Below are 17048 nucleotides of genomic sequence, written 5' to 3' on the forward strand. Positions count from 1 at the left end.
AAAAAGTAAAAGGCAAAGCATTTTATTTCCATAACTCATTCCATACTCAAAATTGAATATTACAAAAAATGTAAAAATCTTACATCTTGCCTCTGCTCAATAAAGTGACTACTCTTTCAAAATAAACCAGTTGAAGGAGAGAAGTGAGGAATCTGGCTGAATTTGGAGGCATCCTAGTTGATGCATCTTTTCTCACTGCCCCCCTGCTGACCATTCTTCAGTATTTGCCTTTGGCTATTCAGGCTGCAGTGCTATGCATTGCTCTGTTGAATGTTAAAAATCATGCATAAAAACGTTTAAGGGCAGGCCGGTGCAGTGGCTCACGCCTATAATCCTAGCACTTTGGGAGACCGAGGTGAGAGGATTGCCTGAACTCACAGGTTTGAGCCCAACCTGGGCAACTTGGCGAGACCTTATCTCTACCAAAAATAAAAAAATTAGCCGGGCATGCTGGCACATGCCTGTAATTCTAGTTACTTGGAAGGCTGAGGCAGAGGGATCACCTGAGCCCAGCAGGTCAAGGCTGCAGTGACTAAGCAGCATGCCACTGCACTCCAGCCTAGGCTACAGAGTGAGACTCTGACTCAAAAAAAAAAAAAAAAAGTTTAAAAGCTTCAGATGATATTGTTTTCTTTTTTGTTAGTTTTAAAAGTATGAGTACATGTGAGGATTTGCTGCATAAGTAAACTGCATGCAGGTGAGATTTGGGCTTCTAGCAAGCTTCCTCTTCCCCTAGTAGTGGACATGGTACCCAGTGGGTGGTTGTGTGCCTCTTTTTTTTTTTTTTGAGTTGGAGTCTCACTCTGTCGCCCAGACTGGAGGGCAATGGCACGCTCCCAGCCACCGCAGTCTCGACCTTCTGGGGCCCCAGTGATCCTTCCGCCTCAGCCTTTCAAGTAGCTGGAACTACAGGCGCACGGTACCACGCCCGGCTAATTTTTAAAAAATTATTTATTGTAGAGATGAGGTCTCGCCAAGTTGCCTGGGCGGATCTTGAACCTGCGGGCTCAGGCAATCCACTCACCTCGGCCTCCAAAACCGCTGGGATTGCAGGCTGAGCCACCAAGCCCAGCCAGGTTGTGTGCCTCTTATCCTCTTCCTTCTTTTTCCCAATTAGCAGTGCCCAGAGTCTGTTGCTGCCTTTGTTCTTGCGTGCTCAGTGTTTAGGACCCACTTATGAGTGAGAACATGCAGTATTCAGTTTTTTGTTTCTGCAATAGTTCACTTAGAATGATGGTCTCCAGCTGCCTCCGTGTTGCTGCAAAGGGCATGATTTTGTTCTTCTTTATGGCTATGTAGCATTCCATTGTGTGTATATTCAGTCCACTTTCAGTGGACATCTGGGTTGCTTCCATGATTTTGCTATTGTGAGTAGTGCTGCAGTGAACATATGTGTGCAGAATTCTTTTTGGTAGAGCAGTTTACATTCCTCTGGGTGGGATTCCTGGATCGTATGGTAGTCAATTTTTAGTTCTTTGAGGAAATATACACTGCTTTCCATGAAGGTTGGAAAACTTAGCTTTTGTTCCCACTTACAGTGTAGAAGCATTCTGTTTTCTCTGCAGCCTCGCCAACATCTGTTCTTTTTTGAGTTTTTAATGATAGCCATCCAGACCAGTGGGGGTAGCATCTTATAGTTTTGATTTGCACTTCTTTTATGATCAGTGAAGCTGAGCATTTTTGTTTATGTGTTTGTTGGCTGCTTGGATGTCTTTTTTTTGAGCAATGTCTCTTCATGTCCTTTGCCCACTTTTTTTTTTTTTGAGTTGGAGTCTCACTCTGTCGCCCAGACTGGAGTGCAGTGGCCGCTCCCGGCCACCGCAGCCTTGGCCTGCTGGGTTCCAGGGATCTTTCCGCCTCAGCCTTCTGAGTAGCTGGAATTACAGGCATGTGCCACCACACCCAGCTGATTTTTTGATTTATTGTAGAGATGAGGTCTCGCTGCTCAGGCGGGTCTCGAACACGCGGGCTCAGGCAATTCACTCACCTCAGCCTCCCAAAGGCGCGGGATTACAGGCTGAGCCACAGAGCCCGGCTCCTTTGCCCACTTTTTAATGAGATTATTGTGGTTTTTTTTTTCCTGTCAATTTGTTTGAGGTTGTAACTCCTGGATGTTAGGTCTTTGTTGGATGAATAGCTTGCAAATATTTTTTTCCCATTGTGTGGGGTATCGCTTTCTTTACTCTCTTGATTTTTTTTTCTTTCTTTCTTTCTTTCTTTCTTTCTTTTTTTTTTTTTTTTTTTTGCGGTGCAGAAGCTTTTTAGCTTGATAGGTTCCACCTGTCTTTCTTGGCTTTTACTGAATTTGCTTTTGGGGACTTGGCCATTAATTCATTGCCTTTTCCAGTGTCTGGGAAGGTGTTCCCTGAGTTTTCTTCTAAGATTCTTATAATTTGGGGTTTCACATGTAAGCCTTATTCCATTTTGAGTTAATTTTTGTATATGGTGATAGGTAGGATCCAGTTTCATTGTTCTGCATGTCGTTAGACAGTTTTCCCTGCACCGTTTGCTAAATATAGTATCTTTTTCTCAGTATTTGTTTTTGTTGGTTTTGTTGATGGTGAGTTGGTTGGAGGTTGGTGATTTTTTTTCCCAATTCTGTATCCTGTTCCACTGGTCTGTGTATCTATTTTTGTACTGGGCTGTGCTGGTTACTGGTTGCTGTAGGCTTCTAGTAAAGTTTGAGGTCCGAAAGTATAATGCTGCCAGTTTTTTTTTTCTTTCTGAAGAGTACTTTAGCAATTTGGCTCTTTTTTGCTTCCATATGAATTTCTGTATTGTTTTTTCTAGGTCCGCAAAAAATGATAGTGGTGGTTTAATAGGGATTGTGCGAAATCTGTAGATTGCCTTGGGTAGGGTAGACATTTTGACAGTGTTAATTCTTTCGATCTATGAGTATGGGATGTTCTTCCACCTGTTTGTGTCATCCTTGATATCTTTGAGCAGAGGTTTCTAGTTTTCATTGTAAAGATCTTTCACCTCTGAAGTTTTCTTTGGAGGCTATTGTGAACGAGATTGTGTTTTTTTATTTGGTGCTCAGCCTACTTGTTGTTGGTAGATGGAAATGCCTCTGGTTTTTGTGTGTTGATTTTTGTATCCCAAGACTTTACCAAAGTTGCTTATCAGTTTTCTAAGTACAGAATCATATTATCTGGAAAGAGGAATAACTTAACTTCTTTTTTGATACCCTTAATTTCTTTCTTTTGCCTGATTGCTCTGGCTAGAACTTCCAGTACTATGTTAAATAGGAAGGGTGAAAGTGAGTGTCCTTGTCTTGTCTCAGTTCTTAGGGGAATGCTTTCATCTTTTGCCTGTTAAGTGTGATGTTGGCTACAGGTTTGTCATAGATGATGGCAGGTGACAGCATTTTCTTTTATAAAGGGTTTACCTTTTCTCTTGCTAGGAATATAGCATGTGGGTAGATTGCTTAGTACCCAGATGGGTTCAGTATGGGTTGTAGTTTTCGTAAGGGTCAATCAACCTCTGATTGCTCCTTTCCTTTTCCCAAACTGTAACTCTTCAGAGCTTTCAAGCAGAAGCCAGATATATTCATTGAGATTTCTCCTTTGGTGGATCCTAAACTCTAAACTTTGTCTCTCCACAAGGTCAGTTTATCTCTCATTCGTAATCTGGGGTCCCTTTTTGGCAAAGCTATATCTATCTCTTGTTTTTGCCTTTCTTGTAAGAGTAACCATCCAAGGATTCCCTCTGAGATCTTGGGTCATTTACTTGGACTTTTTCCTGCCAGTGGGCTCTGAATTCAAATTATTTTCTTATTAGTATTATGAACTTTCTGATAATTCTCCTTTGTTTTTCAGTGACTTTCTGCATAGCTTTTTATCCTCTTATACCGTACAGTTGAAGGATTTATCAAAAGTTTTGAGGGAATATTGGCAGAATGTTAGGCCAAGTTTTCTGGTCCTACCTTTTTCCCAGATTCAAGCCCTTTAAGTCTGTTATTTTTAGCTTCCTATCCTAAGAGATTGCCAGAAATGCTGCTTTGCTTTTTTTTTTTTTTTTTTTTTGCCAATTAATAGCAACTCCCTGTCAGGGCCCTTTGCCCAGACCCTTCTTCTCTTGCCCTGTGCCTAGAACTGATAAACATGTTGAGGGAAAAATGGCTTAAAAATGTTGACTTACATCTTCTCTGTTTCCCCTTCTTTAAGACTTTGGCCCTTCAAGCAATGGTTGCCTTAGCAATTTTTTGATGCCTTCAGACTTTTTTTTGTTTTCACTTTTTCCTTTTTTAATCAAGCTACTTTAGTTGTTCACAGTGCAAATGTTGGTCTATAGCAAGTTACTCCATTTTAGCCAGAAATGAATATTATATATAATTTTAAATGTACTGTTATGAAGATGTTGAGGACTGGTTAATGTTTATTCATGAGATCAAGCTTTATTTGTTAAGACACCATTACTGAGTAGGATTTGGATGGATAGAACCTTTTAAATAAAATTAAGCATAACAGTGGAAGAAAGAGAGACAGGGAAGACAAGCATAAAGTTGGCATGCACTAGCAGCAGTTCCCACTGAGGTTATGATTTGTTTTGAGGCATTGATGTCATAGACCTAGTCAGTTTTTGGATGTAGATTGATGGAATAGAGAAAAGTCATTTTGATTTATTTTCAGATGCTTAAATGTTAAGATTTAGTTTTTAGAGGATAGTTGGGAATGTAGGAAGGGCTTGGCAAGGGGAGAGAAAATGTTCTAGTTTTATTTCTGTTATATTGATAGAGTGAATTTGAGGCGGTTTCCTAAGTGGATCTGACATTGTTGGGAGAAGTCCAATAATGAACGTTAGTTGAAGCATTAAAGATGTGATATGAGATTTTTAAATCATTTATTTTTTTTTTAACCAAGCTAATATTTATTGACTTCTTATAATGTAAGGCAGTAAGCATACATAGGCAAGACTTAAGATTCCTCCTGGAAATTACATCTACTGGAAGGGTGAAAATTTAAATAGATGATCACAGTGGTACTTAATTATGACTGTGATAAGTACTGTAGAGTGTAATTATGGGATTCTTGAGAGCTATTAGTAGCGAAGTTATAAGAGGAATAGTGCAAGTATATAAAATATTTCATGGAATAAGTGTTTGAGAAATAAATAGAAAGTATTGACTTTTGCTTTACATTATGCCCATTGTTCTAATGTAAGAGAAAAATGAACAGATTTCTAACCTGGAAAATAGATCATAGCCAAAAGTAAAAATATTAATTTCTCTACCATTTATCATTCATCACAGTATAGTTGTCTCCTCCTTAGATTAAGATTGCTGCATACAGGAACTGCCTTTTTTGAAGTTTCTATTGTGAGTGACTGTGTTAACTGCATTATATATTGTTATTTAGTGGTCAGGATAAATTTTAAGATAAATATTTTATTACCAACTTTTTATGTAAGATGAGTATAAGTAGACAAAGCTGGCTACATAAACCACTTAGGTATTCTGTGTATGGTGCTCCCTGGAGATGTCCCATGGGGCAGGTTAATATGGAGCCTTTAATAAATTTTTCTCAACTATCTGGAGATAGTCACACGTTGAGGATGAAACTAATAAAAACTATCTCCCCATGGATGAAATTGACCATTTGCAAAATTAACCCATCCTTAGAGATAGTTTCAGAATCCGTTGCTTAGATTCGTGAAAGATCAGATCTAATCATACTGACTAGGATGGATGAATGACTTAGAATATAGCTGCTGCTGTTGCTTAGTTGTCTGTCTTATACTGCTTCAAAACACAAAATGTGTTAGCAGAAAAGAAGCTATATGCACGGATTGTAAGAAGCCAAAGAATAAGATTTTGTCAATGTTTATCCAACATTGGAATAATAGTTAAATCATTCCCATTTAAGTTGGGAAAGAAAAAGAAATATTTAAAATATGATGGAAGCCTTCCTTTTTTCCTTTATTCACATACTTTTTGTGTACAAGTGACGTTGAACACTAGTAGCTGACCTTACATTTGATTGCTATTGTAATTTCTGTACTTGTTTTAATTTCTATAATAATGTACTCAAAACCACAGCTTCTCCAAAGAGTAAGATGAAAATTGTATGACAGGTCTGGGTTGTTTTGGGTGTAATACTGGCTCACGAAGTTAAGTGATGCAAAAAGATGCCTTGAGTTTCTGTTAACTTCTGTTTATGTTGTTTATTGAAAGTCCCCTTTAAACAATAAGAATTACATAGAGTCCTTTGAATTTAATGGGATTTTCTGTTTGGTATTAAGATTGTCCTAGAGTTGAAAGCACCAAATACTTTTGCTTTATAGGTAGGCTGATCATGCATCCTGTTTACCCAGGATAGGCCTAATTTATACCCTTTATTCTGGCCCCTTTCAATCTCAAAAGTGTCCCAGTTTGGAAGAAATGCATAGTCACTTTATAAAAAAGATTTATTTATTTTAATAATCACATATGTCTAGATAATTCAGAGATTAAATGGTTCTAACAGAAGTGAGCTGATGCTTTTGTCCTTTTGAGACAGGATCTTATTTATCATTTAGAATGAGTACCATTTAACTAGTTGGCCTTTTCTAGTTTGTCTTGGGAAAGAACTGAGTTTTACTATATCTGCTGTGCTACGAAGGGTTATAGACATATTGTTTAGTTTTGCAATTAAGCCAGTTATCCTAGAAGCTAATTATTGGTGATCCTTTGTGTAATTCTTAATGCATTTTTAAAAATTATAATTATTTTTGTTTATGCTAAATTCATTTCAATGAGTAGACCAGAGCTTAAATTCTGGCTTATCTGCTGTGTGACCTCAGGCAAACTTAACCTCTCAGAATGTATTGTCTTCATTTTTCAAATGAAGCTAATAATGCCTAATAATAGAGATTTTTAAGGAAACATGTTTATGTGACTCACATAGTTCCTTGTGTAAAGTAGGTAAAAGATTGTTGAGATAGTAGTTCAACTATCACTGTCAGATTGTATCTGAGTTTTACAATACTTAATTGTTTTTTATGACTTAATTACAACAAATAATGATAACTTTTATTATATAACACTTAAGAACATAGATATTGCTGGGCTCGGTGACTCAGTCTATAATCCCAGCAATTTGGGAGGCCGAGGTAAGTGGATTGCCTGAGCCTGAGAGTTTGAGACCAGCCCGGGCAACTTGGCAAGACCTTGTCTCTACAATAAATAAAAAATTAATGGGTGTGGTAGCATACGCCTCCAGTTCCGGCTACTTGGAAGGCTGAGGCGGAAAGGTCCCCGGAGTCCAGTGGGTCAACGCTTGGGTGGCCATGAGTGTGAGACTCCAACTCAAAAAAAAAAAAAAAAAGCAGATATTAACCAGTTTGGTTTTCATTTAAACTATTTTTGTAAGTAGGATGATTTTTCTTTATACATATATTCTAGTTATTGAGTAACTACAAATTATCCAGTAGTTAAAAAAATCATGTTTTTCTAAATTGATAATATGGTCATAGTATTTAATTAAAACAGTTTGCATTCAGTGTTGTTTAAAACTTGCATGTGAACCAATTAATGTGAGTCAGTCTGATAACAGCTTCTGCGTGTTCATGTATACTTAGAGGACTGATACGTACATGGAAGAAAACCTTCTTATCAAAACTTGATTGGCAAACTAAAACTTACATGAAAAGAAGCAATGTAGATTTAGAGCAATGTGAAGTATATTTGGGCTACCAATAATTTAGCAAGGTTCTTAAAGGAGCTAAGTGTTGGGGTAAGCTTGGAAGGAATATAGAGAGCCTTAAAAGGGAGGGAGTTGTAGAGATAAGTTTGTAGAGATGGAATTATATAATTTATTTTTGGTCTTTGGAATAGGCCAGTTGCTTCAGTTGTTTATATAAGGGGATTGATACTTTAGGGCTAGACGGAAGGGTCTTGACTGCTAAACTATTGATTCTCTATATCCAGGTGGTGGAGACTCATTGAATATTTTTGAGCAAGGGATTGATGTGATTAAAAAAGTATTTAGGAAGATTAATCTAGACACAGAAGGCCAGATAGATTGGTATACAGAGAAGACAGGGAGTGAAGAAACCATTAGGGAGATAGTTTTTAGTAATCTAGATATGAAGTAGTTAATGCTTTAACTTGAGAATGGCATAAAAATGGAAACTTTGATGCTTTACTAAAACATGAGGGACTCCAGTCTGTTTTTTGATGCGGTCTGCCTTTTGATGTTATTACTACTTAAATGCATCTAGATGGTTAAAGAAAAGCTAAGCTTTTGGTCAAAATAAGAGCAGTATTTCAAGAGATATAAAGCACATTTCTTCTGCTTCTCTGTACTGATAACATTCAGCTATTAACAGGGACAACAGCAAAAACCTCCATGAAGCTTAAGTATTAACATCCTTTTCAGATTTTCAGAAAACTTAACTCTCAAGTTTAGTTCTTTTTAGTTATTGAAAGCAGATGTATAAAGAAATGTAGCAAATGATAAATCCAAAGTTAAGTCCTAAAAATCAAATATTTTATTTCTTTAGATTTTATACTTAAATGTTTATATTTTCTTAGTCAATTTTAAAATATGCCTAGCTAAGTGATAATACCTAAACTCTTCTCAGTATAAATTTTAAATGTGATTTGGTGGCCTTTTTACTAGCATTTTATGTATAATAACTTTTTAAAAATTTGAGCTTTCCAGTGGTGAAAAATTTCTAAATTTATTAGTTTAAATGAATTATTTGTGTTTTATTTAAATGAATAAAAATCATGTTTTCCCTATTCTCTAAATTGAGATGTTTAACTTAGTATTTGAAATAGACTTTCTTAGAAAATCTAATTTGACATCACTTATAAGAGCTTATTGGCCAGACACAATGGTTTAAGTTTATAATCCCAGCACTTTGGGAGGCTGAGGCGAGGGGATTGCCTGAGACCAGGTGTTCGAGGCCAGCCTGAGCAACATGCTGAGACCTCATCTCTACAGTACAAAAAAAAAAAAAAATTAACTGGGCATGGTGGCTTGCATCTGTCGTTCCAGCTTCTTAGAAGGCTGAGGTGGAAGAATTGCCTGAGCCCAGCAGGTCAGGGCTACAATGGCCGTGAGCGTGCCACTGTACATCAGCTTGGGCGACAGAGTGAGACTCCAACTCAAAAAAAACAAAAAACAGCTTGTCACCTGTTTTTGTTTCCTTTAATATCTCTTTAACAGACCAAACACCAAAATATTTTTTCCTATCATACATAGATATAAATATATTCTATTAGGTCATAGGTTATGCTGCTGTTAACAAAGAGAACGACAAATCCTGTCAAACAAGGTAGAATTTTATTCATCTCTAATCTAACAGTTTAGAGATAGGCTTATGGTAAAGAGTGTGTGGATAGCTCTGTTCTACAAGGTCATTCAAGAACTCAGGTTTCTTTTAATTTGTTTTTCAACCATCCACTTTGACTGCGTTGTTAAATATAGTAGCCACTAGCTACATTTGGCTATTAACATTTAGATTTAAATTAAATTAAATTTTAAAAAATTCACTTTTCATACTGGTCATCTTTTAAGTCCTCAAGAGCTAATGTGGCTAGTGGCTACTGTTTTGGACAGTGCAGACACAGAATATCTCTATCATCACAGAAAGTTTTGTTTGTCAGCATCCCACTCAAGTCTTGTTCCTATCTTCATGGTCTTTGCTGTCTCATACTGGCCTGAACTTGTCTTATAGTGGCGTGTCCAAGTTCTGGTTTGTAGAAAGAGAGAATAAGAGTAGAAAAGAGGGGAAAGTGTAATTTTATTATAATGATCCCAGATCTTGCTAAAACTTGGTTTAGTTTGGAGTGAGGTGGGGGCAGTGTTCCTATTACCAAAATGTTAGAGGGTGAGAATGAATACTAGAGGTCAGTTGGCAGTCTAGTTCACATGTCCTCAAGATGTTAATCATAGTAAGGTTTTTTTTTTTCTACACCCCATAGTCGCCAGGAATCAACATGGATAAAATATTTCTTAATTTTAAGTGGTCATGCTGATATTAACCTGATATTATAAATGCTTTGTATTGCTTTATTTAAATTACTGCTTAAAATTCAACAAAATTAACCTCATGGCTATTTTGACGTAATGGCCATATTTTTGAACATGGCATTTTTTTCCTGTAATGTGTTACCTGTGTGTCTTAAACTGTGGAATGATGCTAATGTTTATGTTATATGATTACAAACAAACGAATAGAGCTTTTATTTCTGTCTTATGGATGTTATTCGATAATGATTTTAAACATTGTGATGATGAACAGCATGTGAAATAAAATACTAGTTGTTAGTTTAGTGTTTTTTTCTTCTCCCCTTCCATCCCTCTTGTGTGTTCTCTCTTTTTCTCTCTTTGTATAGATTCATCATGGTTATAAACTATTTAGAGCTTATGGTGAAAAGCAAACAACCTTTTCCTATACCATTTCCTGTTCCTAGTGTTATTATTTGAGACATACACTTTGAAATGTTCATATTTCTAAATAATATGCCTACATTCAATATTTCTTGATTTTTAGGAATTACATACCGACTACTATAATAAAAAAGAATTCAGCTAACAAACCACTTTCTTCCTTATTTTTTTATTTTTCCATTAGTGTTATTCTTTTTAAAACCTCTTTTACGTCCATTCAATTAAAGATGGTATCTCTGGACTCTTAAATGAGCAATTACCGATTTTATTGTTCCTAATCTTCCCTCCTGATATCTTTCCATTTCCACTTCTCAAGTTTTGTCATCTCTTTCTTTTAAATTGCTATGGTCGCATATATTTACATTAGTTTCTATAAATATAATTAGGTATTTTAGCATTGTCTATAGCTGGATTCTAAAAATTGTAATTAGTAAACAGTTTAATATTTTATGACTACATAAATATTTTTTTACTGAAAAGTTAATGGTAAAGTAATTACAATTGCTTTATTGTTTAAAATTTAGTTTCTCTTCTTCTTTTGGTTTCTTGCATTAAAACAGGTTTTTTTTTTTTCAAAAATTTCTGCCAGTATATCAATCATATTCTCTCTCCTATAGACTTTGCCTTTCTGCCAGCTGTCTCCCCCTGGAAAACCACCCCCAATCTGTTTTGTCAGCCAGTACTCTTTTACCTACTGTATGTTTTCTAAGTTGTTGAAAATATGTTTTAATTAATTCTATTCCTTTTTTATTTTTATTTTTGGTAACAGGGGGTTTATGCCTTTTAATAATTCCTTTAATTTATTTTTAAATAAATATTTTTCTTAAGGAAATAGAGGATATAAATGCATGTGCTTATCTCAACATCCTGAATCTGAATTGTGGAAGTGTTTTAAGAGTCAGATACCTTTATATCTGAACCTTAGAGTCATATGATAAACATGTGATAAAGACTCATAATCGAATTTTTTAGAAGTAGGGGGTTTGAGAGATTTATAGACATAACTGAAAGAAAATAAAGATTATATAATCATTGATATTTGTATGTAAATAAAGCACTTTTTCTTAAATAATTTATTTTCTAAGACCCCAGACTTTTTACATACAATGATAAAATTTCCATCTTTTAATATAGATTATTTGCTTAATTTTTTATTCTGTTATTGAAGATAGGCTTCTTCAGATTTAGATCTATTTTCATTACAGTATTCCATGCCTTCATTGCCTTGCAGTTCTTGAAATTGACCCATTTTACCATTTTACAGAACCTGGTCAGTAGCTAAGTGACATATAGTCTTATTGAAAAAAATTTTTTAAAAATTTAAAAAATTCCTAGGTTAGGAGGCTAATGTTAGTTCTGAACTTTAATGGGTCTTACCATCAGTCTGGGTGATATGTTGTGCAATACTCTTAGACTACTTTTTATCTTTAGAGGAGAATAGTATTGTAAAAATGTCAAAAAATATTCACATGTCCAGTTCACTAGTAAATATACTGCTAAGTTTGAACCTTTTTGGCAGAAGCTTATGCTACTCAAGGGACCATGTTTTTACAGAATGATATATTTCAAAGGGTATTGGTTTCCACTGTAGAAAATCCATGCATTTAGAGCAACTTAAAGCCAAAACAATTGTGTTTGTGCTCTATGTTTAGAATATTAGTCATCTGGAATACATGCCCAGGTTAAGTGTCAGAAGCTATATATTGTGCAAAAAGAAAATTTATTGTTAGGAGGCTAGGTTGTACCTGTGCTTATACAGCATTTTCCTTAGAGGATCAATTTGAGTATATGAACTAATATCAGCTAGAATTTTGTACAGTAACGTTATTGATAATACGGGAGAAGTTCATCGAGGAGAAAAACAAAGGAAGCATAAAAGTCTCATACTGTATGAAACTACAGAAATGGATCAAAGAGTTTGACAGGAAGTTTAATGTGTACATAAGTAGAGGCTGACAGGAACATGCTGTGTGTGCCAAAGGTTCTAGTGATGGAAAACTGAAACATAGTGCTCACTGACCACAGCATGAGCCTTGACACACATTGTAAATAATCCAGAGATCTATGACTGCATTAAGCACTAGGCTGGTGTATTAACGGCAGTAAATCTATAGCAGCAGAAAGGGCTGGCATGCAGAAATTCCTCTGATTAATTTTTGTAATGGATTAATAGGAATATAGCAAATATTTTCATTTTGAATCCTACCATCTCCAAACCCCCTTCCCAGCCCTCCCCAGTGTGATCATTTTTTTTTTTTTCTACTCACCAGACTTGTATATGTGGATACTTGCTTCAGTACCATCAAGTTAAAAGCAGAAGATGCTTCTGGTAGAGAGCATCTAATCACTCTCAAGTTGAAAGCGAAGGTATGTGCCTCATTAAACTGTTATTGTAATCAGGAAGTACTTTGTGAAATGAACTCCAAATGTTTTCAGTGTAAGGAAGTGCTAGTTGCATCTAAAAATACATATGTGATCCTCCAAAAAATTGATTTGGAAAGCTTCAAAGAATTTATTCACCAGGTTTCCAAAAGCCTAGATGTAATTTCATGTCATCATTTTAGTACAAATTTGATTTAAAAAAAAATAGACTTTATAAGGAAATATGACAAATAAGATTTGGCATCCTCAGAGTACCATAATGTTTTTGTGAAATCCTAATGTAGAAAAGAGTGGATACTTCCACTATTTCAGGTTCTATGAAAAAGTCTTTTGCCTTCAACTCTTACTATGACTTTCTTTGATAGTTTGTATTCTTATTTCTGACCCTCACCCTGTCCTTACCTCCTAACACAGACAATACATACGTGTACTTTTAATTGTTTCTTTTGGGGAAGTTTTTTTGACTTATGTATTGCAAGAATTTACAAAGGTTATACCTCTATTTATAACTTCCTTACAGGCTAGTAATCTGTAATTATTCACTAATTTTATTAGCAAAGACCATGGTTGTTTCATCTTTACTTTTTAGTTTTAGATTGTGAATTTTTAGAAATAACTGGAATAAGCAAGTTCAGCATATTAATCATTTACTTAGTCACTGGGGAAACATTAGAATTTGAAGAAAAACCAGGACATCCAACTTTTTTTTATTGTTCCTAGGAGTCATCAATCAACTCTATTTCAGAAGATTGTAGTGATGAAAAGATCAATTGTGTTTGTCCTTTTTAAAAATGTGTCTGGCATTTAAGCTTTCCACAAGAGAAAATTAATATATAAAGCTGTACTGTGTGACACAGAAAAGTTGATATCTTAGAGTGGCTCTGTATCAGACAGGTTGAGAAATGACTCATTCTCTCTCTTTCTCTCACACAGAATGTTTAAGGTATAATTTTAAGACCCATATGTGTTAAGTGTTAGAAAAAAATTAGTAGGATAGAAACCTTATTATTTGTAAAAGGAGTTGGATGGTTATTTTCATTAAAATGAAAAGTTATTTCTTTTCCTTTTTTAGTTTATAAAGGTGTGCTTTTTTTAAGATCAGGGAGAAATCTGCCTTTATCCTTCCGAAAGGTCACATGCTGCCAGTGGCAAGGGTTCTGTCATTTCTTTCAAAGCTCTATTTGTTTATATTTTGTACCTTGATAAAAGTTGCTCTGTTTCTATGAAGACCAAAATGAAAGATTTTAAATACATCCTGTCCTCATTTTTAAAAACCCTCCTACTTTACTAGGGAGATAATGCTGTAAGTTTATGCAGCCTTTACACCTACAAGATTTTATTATTAATCCAAAATGATCACATTTACTTCATTCTTGGTAGTTTTGAGAGTGAGGCTGTGCCAACTTAATGTGGTCTATTCTGTCTGTTTTTTTCTTATGTCTTTTCAAGGAAGATAAGATGACACATAATATTTTTCTGAGGAATATTTTCCATTGTCAGTTTTGTGCTATCTATAGTAATGAAGCACTTTTAAGGACAACCTGGCAAAAGAAAAGTGTTTTGAGCCAGTAGTGAATTAGGAAAAAGAATAAAATCTCTTTTTTTTAAATGTTGAAACTGAATTTTGTATTGTAGTACAATTTATTCAAATCTTTACTTATTTAGTTTAGCTTTTATATACCAAAGTTGTCTTTGAGATGTGGTAATTTCTTTTTTTCAGGAATATTTGGTCCTGGGATTATCAGTTAAAAAACAGTTGTAGCTGAAACTATATGTTAAAGATTCATGATGCAAAATCTTAATCCAAACTAAGTTTTATGGGAAAGCTGAATTTTTCTTTAAGCAAACCTTAAAACAGGCTTACCTTCATAAATACACATTTCTTTTTTATGTAGTAGAGCAAATGCATTTGTTTAATATTATTCTGGAATATGTACTCTCCCAGTTCTACCACCCTCCCTCACTGTCTCCAAAAACCCACAAAGAAAACAATAACCATCTTGACTAGATACCCCAGATTTAAAAATATATGTAAATAAAAAATATAAGAGAAACATACTTTGTGGTTTTTATAGGTGTATTTTTATGCAGTTCTTATACAATACATTCTGAGCTATGGGACTGAATTATTTTTGCTTTACAAAAGAATTAGCCCAGGGCTTCCTCAGTTTTGGCTGAGACCAGAAGTACTTGAAAAATAAATCACAGTTGTGTATCAAAGGCTGTGTACTCTGTGTCTGCTGCAATTTGTATGTACTCACTTGGGTGTCAGCCTTGCTGCTTAGATGGTCCAATCACAGAACAGCCTTGATGAAATTTTTTCTTAGAATAACATACTATTTATTGCATGTGATAAAAATATATACTTAATATTATGTACTAATTGTATTTTTATAGTTACTGATTTATTGAATTGCTTTGAGTGAGAACTAGATTTTACTTAAAAATAATTAAATACCATGCTTATTTTTCAGTCAATATTACAGTATGTGAAGATTTGTGCCAATAAGACTGTTAAAGTAAAAATTTTGACAGTTAGCTTCCAGTAGTTTTATATATACCTATACAACTTACTATTGAAAACTATCTTAATTTTGATCAAGTTATTTTTTAACATTATGTTTGTCATCTACATTGTAGTTAATACTACTATAATTCAGAAACTTTTGAAAATGAATATCTAGGGTGCTAGTTTATATTTTATTAATTTATGAAAAATCATCCAGACATATACATTTGTCTTTTTTAAGTTCTGTACTGTTACATAAAGTTTGTTATATGCAAAATTGATTTTAATTGTGAATATAATTAACACATATATGTATTTATTTACTCATAATCTCACAATGGCTATCTAATAAAACCACCCTCGTGTAGTTCAGTCCAATTGATTATATACTTACTTGTATTACAAATGTGAAAATATATTTGAAAGATGTCATCATCTCAGAAAGTACATTAGTAGACTCATTTATTTTAAAACTATTTGTGAATCTCTTTCCATGTCAGTCCATTTGTACCACTTACTATACAGAGTCCTCTTTGAATGTAGGATCTTACTCTTTTTTAATGCAGTGAGCTGTGTTTGTACTTAATGAAGCCATAGAGATTTTATTTGGTATTCTACTCCAAATACCGTAAACATTTCATTAGCTTCTTACTCTGTCTAGATTGATGTGAGTCGTTTAAGTTAGAGACTTGATATTGTTTATTGTCAGCATCACTAGAAGATAAATAGTAGCAATTCAAAATGAACTAAATTTTCCATTTTTGACCCATGGAGGTTTCAAGTGGGCATTATTATTTTTAAATAATCCTGACATTTTAAAGGGAAAAGAGATTTTGTAACACCTTTAGTTGAGTTCCATTGCTTTTGCATCTGAAACAGCCAGAGAAATTAAGTGACTTGTTCAAGATCATACAAGTTAATTAGTAGAGCTGGAACCAGAGAAAGCTGAGTTCTCTGCCTGCATTCACTTTAAGATAATCATATGACTTTTAGTATGGTGTACAAATTGTTTTTCCAGTGATTATAGCAGTTATGTTCTGAAGTACGTCTGACATTTTCAATTTATACTTGTCTGAAATAGAGTGTTCTTCCTTAATTTTCAGTGTGATTTTTTTTTCAGAGGAAGAGCATTGTATCATATTTTTATATGGTTTCCTATATATTTGCCTTTGCCTTTATGTTAATTGGTTCAACACAGCAGATACCATTAGAGTATACATTGATAGTTTTTTTAGCCAATGGATCTTTGTAGCTAAATGTTTTTTTTGAAAAGCTTTAGTTTCAAAATGTTTGTTAAATACTATAGTGATTTTTTGGTTTTGGTCCCCTTTTGTTTACCCAGTAAAGTACTAAAAAATAAGAAACTGAAAAAAGTGAAAGTCTAAAACTTATTTTCAACATTTTGTCAAATGGAAGTTTTTCTAAAACTAATTTTCTTTTGGTGAATTTAGCTTTTTCATGGAAATAAGTGAGTATTTTTAATTACATGTGATTTTGAAGAAGCAGAATTAGATTTTAGAGAATTCATGCAGTACATGTTTCTAATAAAAATTGATTTTAAGAAAAACTTCCTTTTGTCTTTAACTTAGAAACCTAATTGTTCTTATGACTGCCACTTTTTGTATAACTAATTGAAGAATTAATTTTTTATTTACTGGTCTTGAAAATATTTTTCTGACTTAAAGCCATTAGTTTCATTTTTTCTGAATATGCCAGAAGGCATTTCATTGTTTCTATTTATTTATCTTTTTGCTAGAAGTAATTGCTTTAATATGGAA

At 34.2% G+C, this 17048-nt stretch overlaps 1 protein-coding gene across 1 annotated transcript in view; it reads left to right on the top strand.

Moving 5' to 3' along the window:
* The window catches only part of FANCL (Fanconi anemia complementation group L), a gene marked incomplete at its 5' end in the record, with an annotated part of 60256 nt that overhangs the window by 16844 nt on the left and 26364 nt on the right, over positions 1-17048 (top strand). Inside the window, one exon of the mRNA XM_008056079.1 lies at positions 12650-12746. Coding sequence (XP_008054270.1) covers positions 12650-12746 — 97 coding nt within the window. The remainder of the gene's footprint in view (positions 1-12649; positions 12747-17048) is intronic.

Source organism: Carlito syrichta, unplaced genomic scaffold (assembly GCF_000164805.1).
Source record: "Carlito syrichta isolate Samal-C Ts95f unplaced genomic scaffold, Tarsius_syrichta-2.0.1 Scaffold302096, whole genome shotgun sequence".
Classification (NCBI taxonomy): Eukaryota; Metazoa; Chordata; class Mammalia; order Primates; family Tarsiidae; genus Carlito; species Carlito syrichta.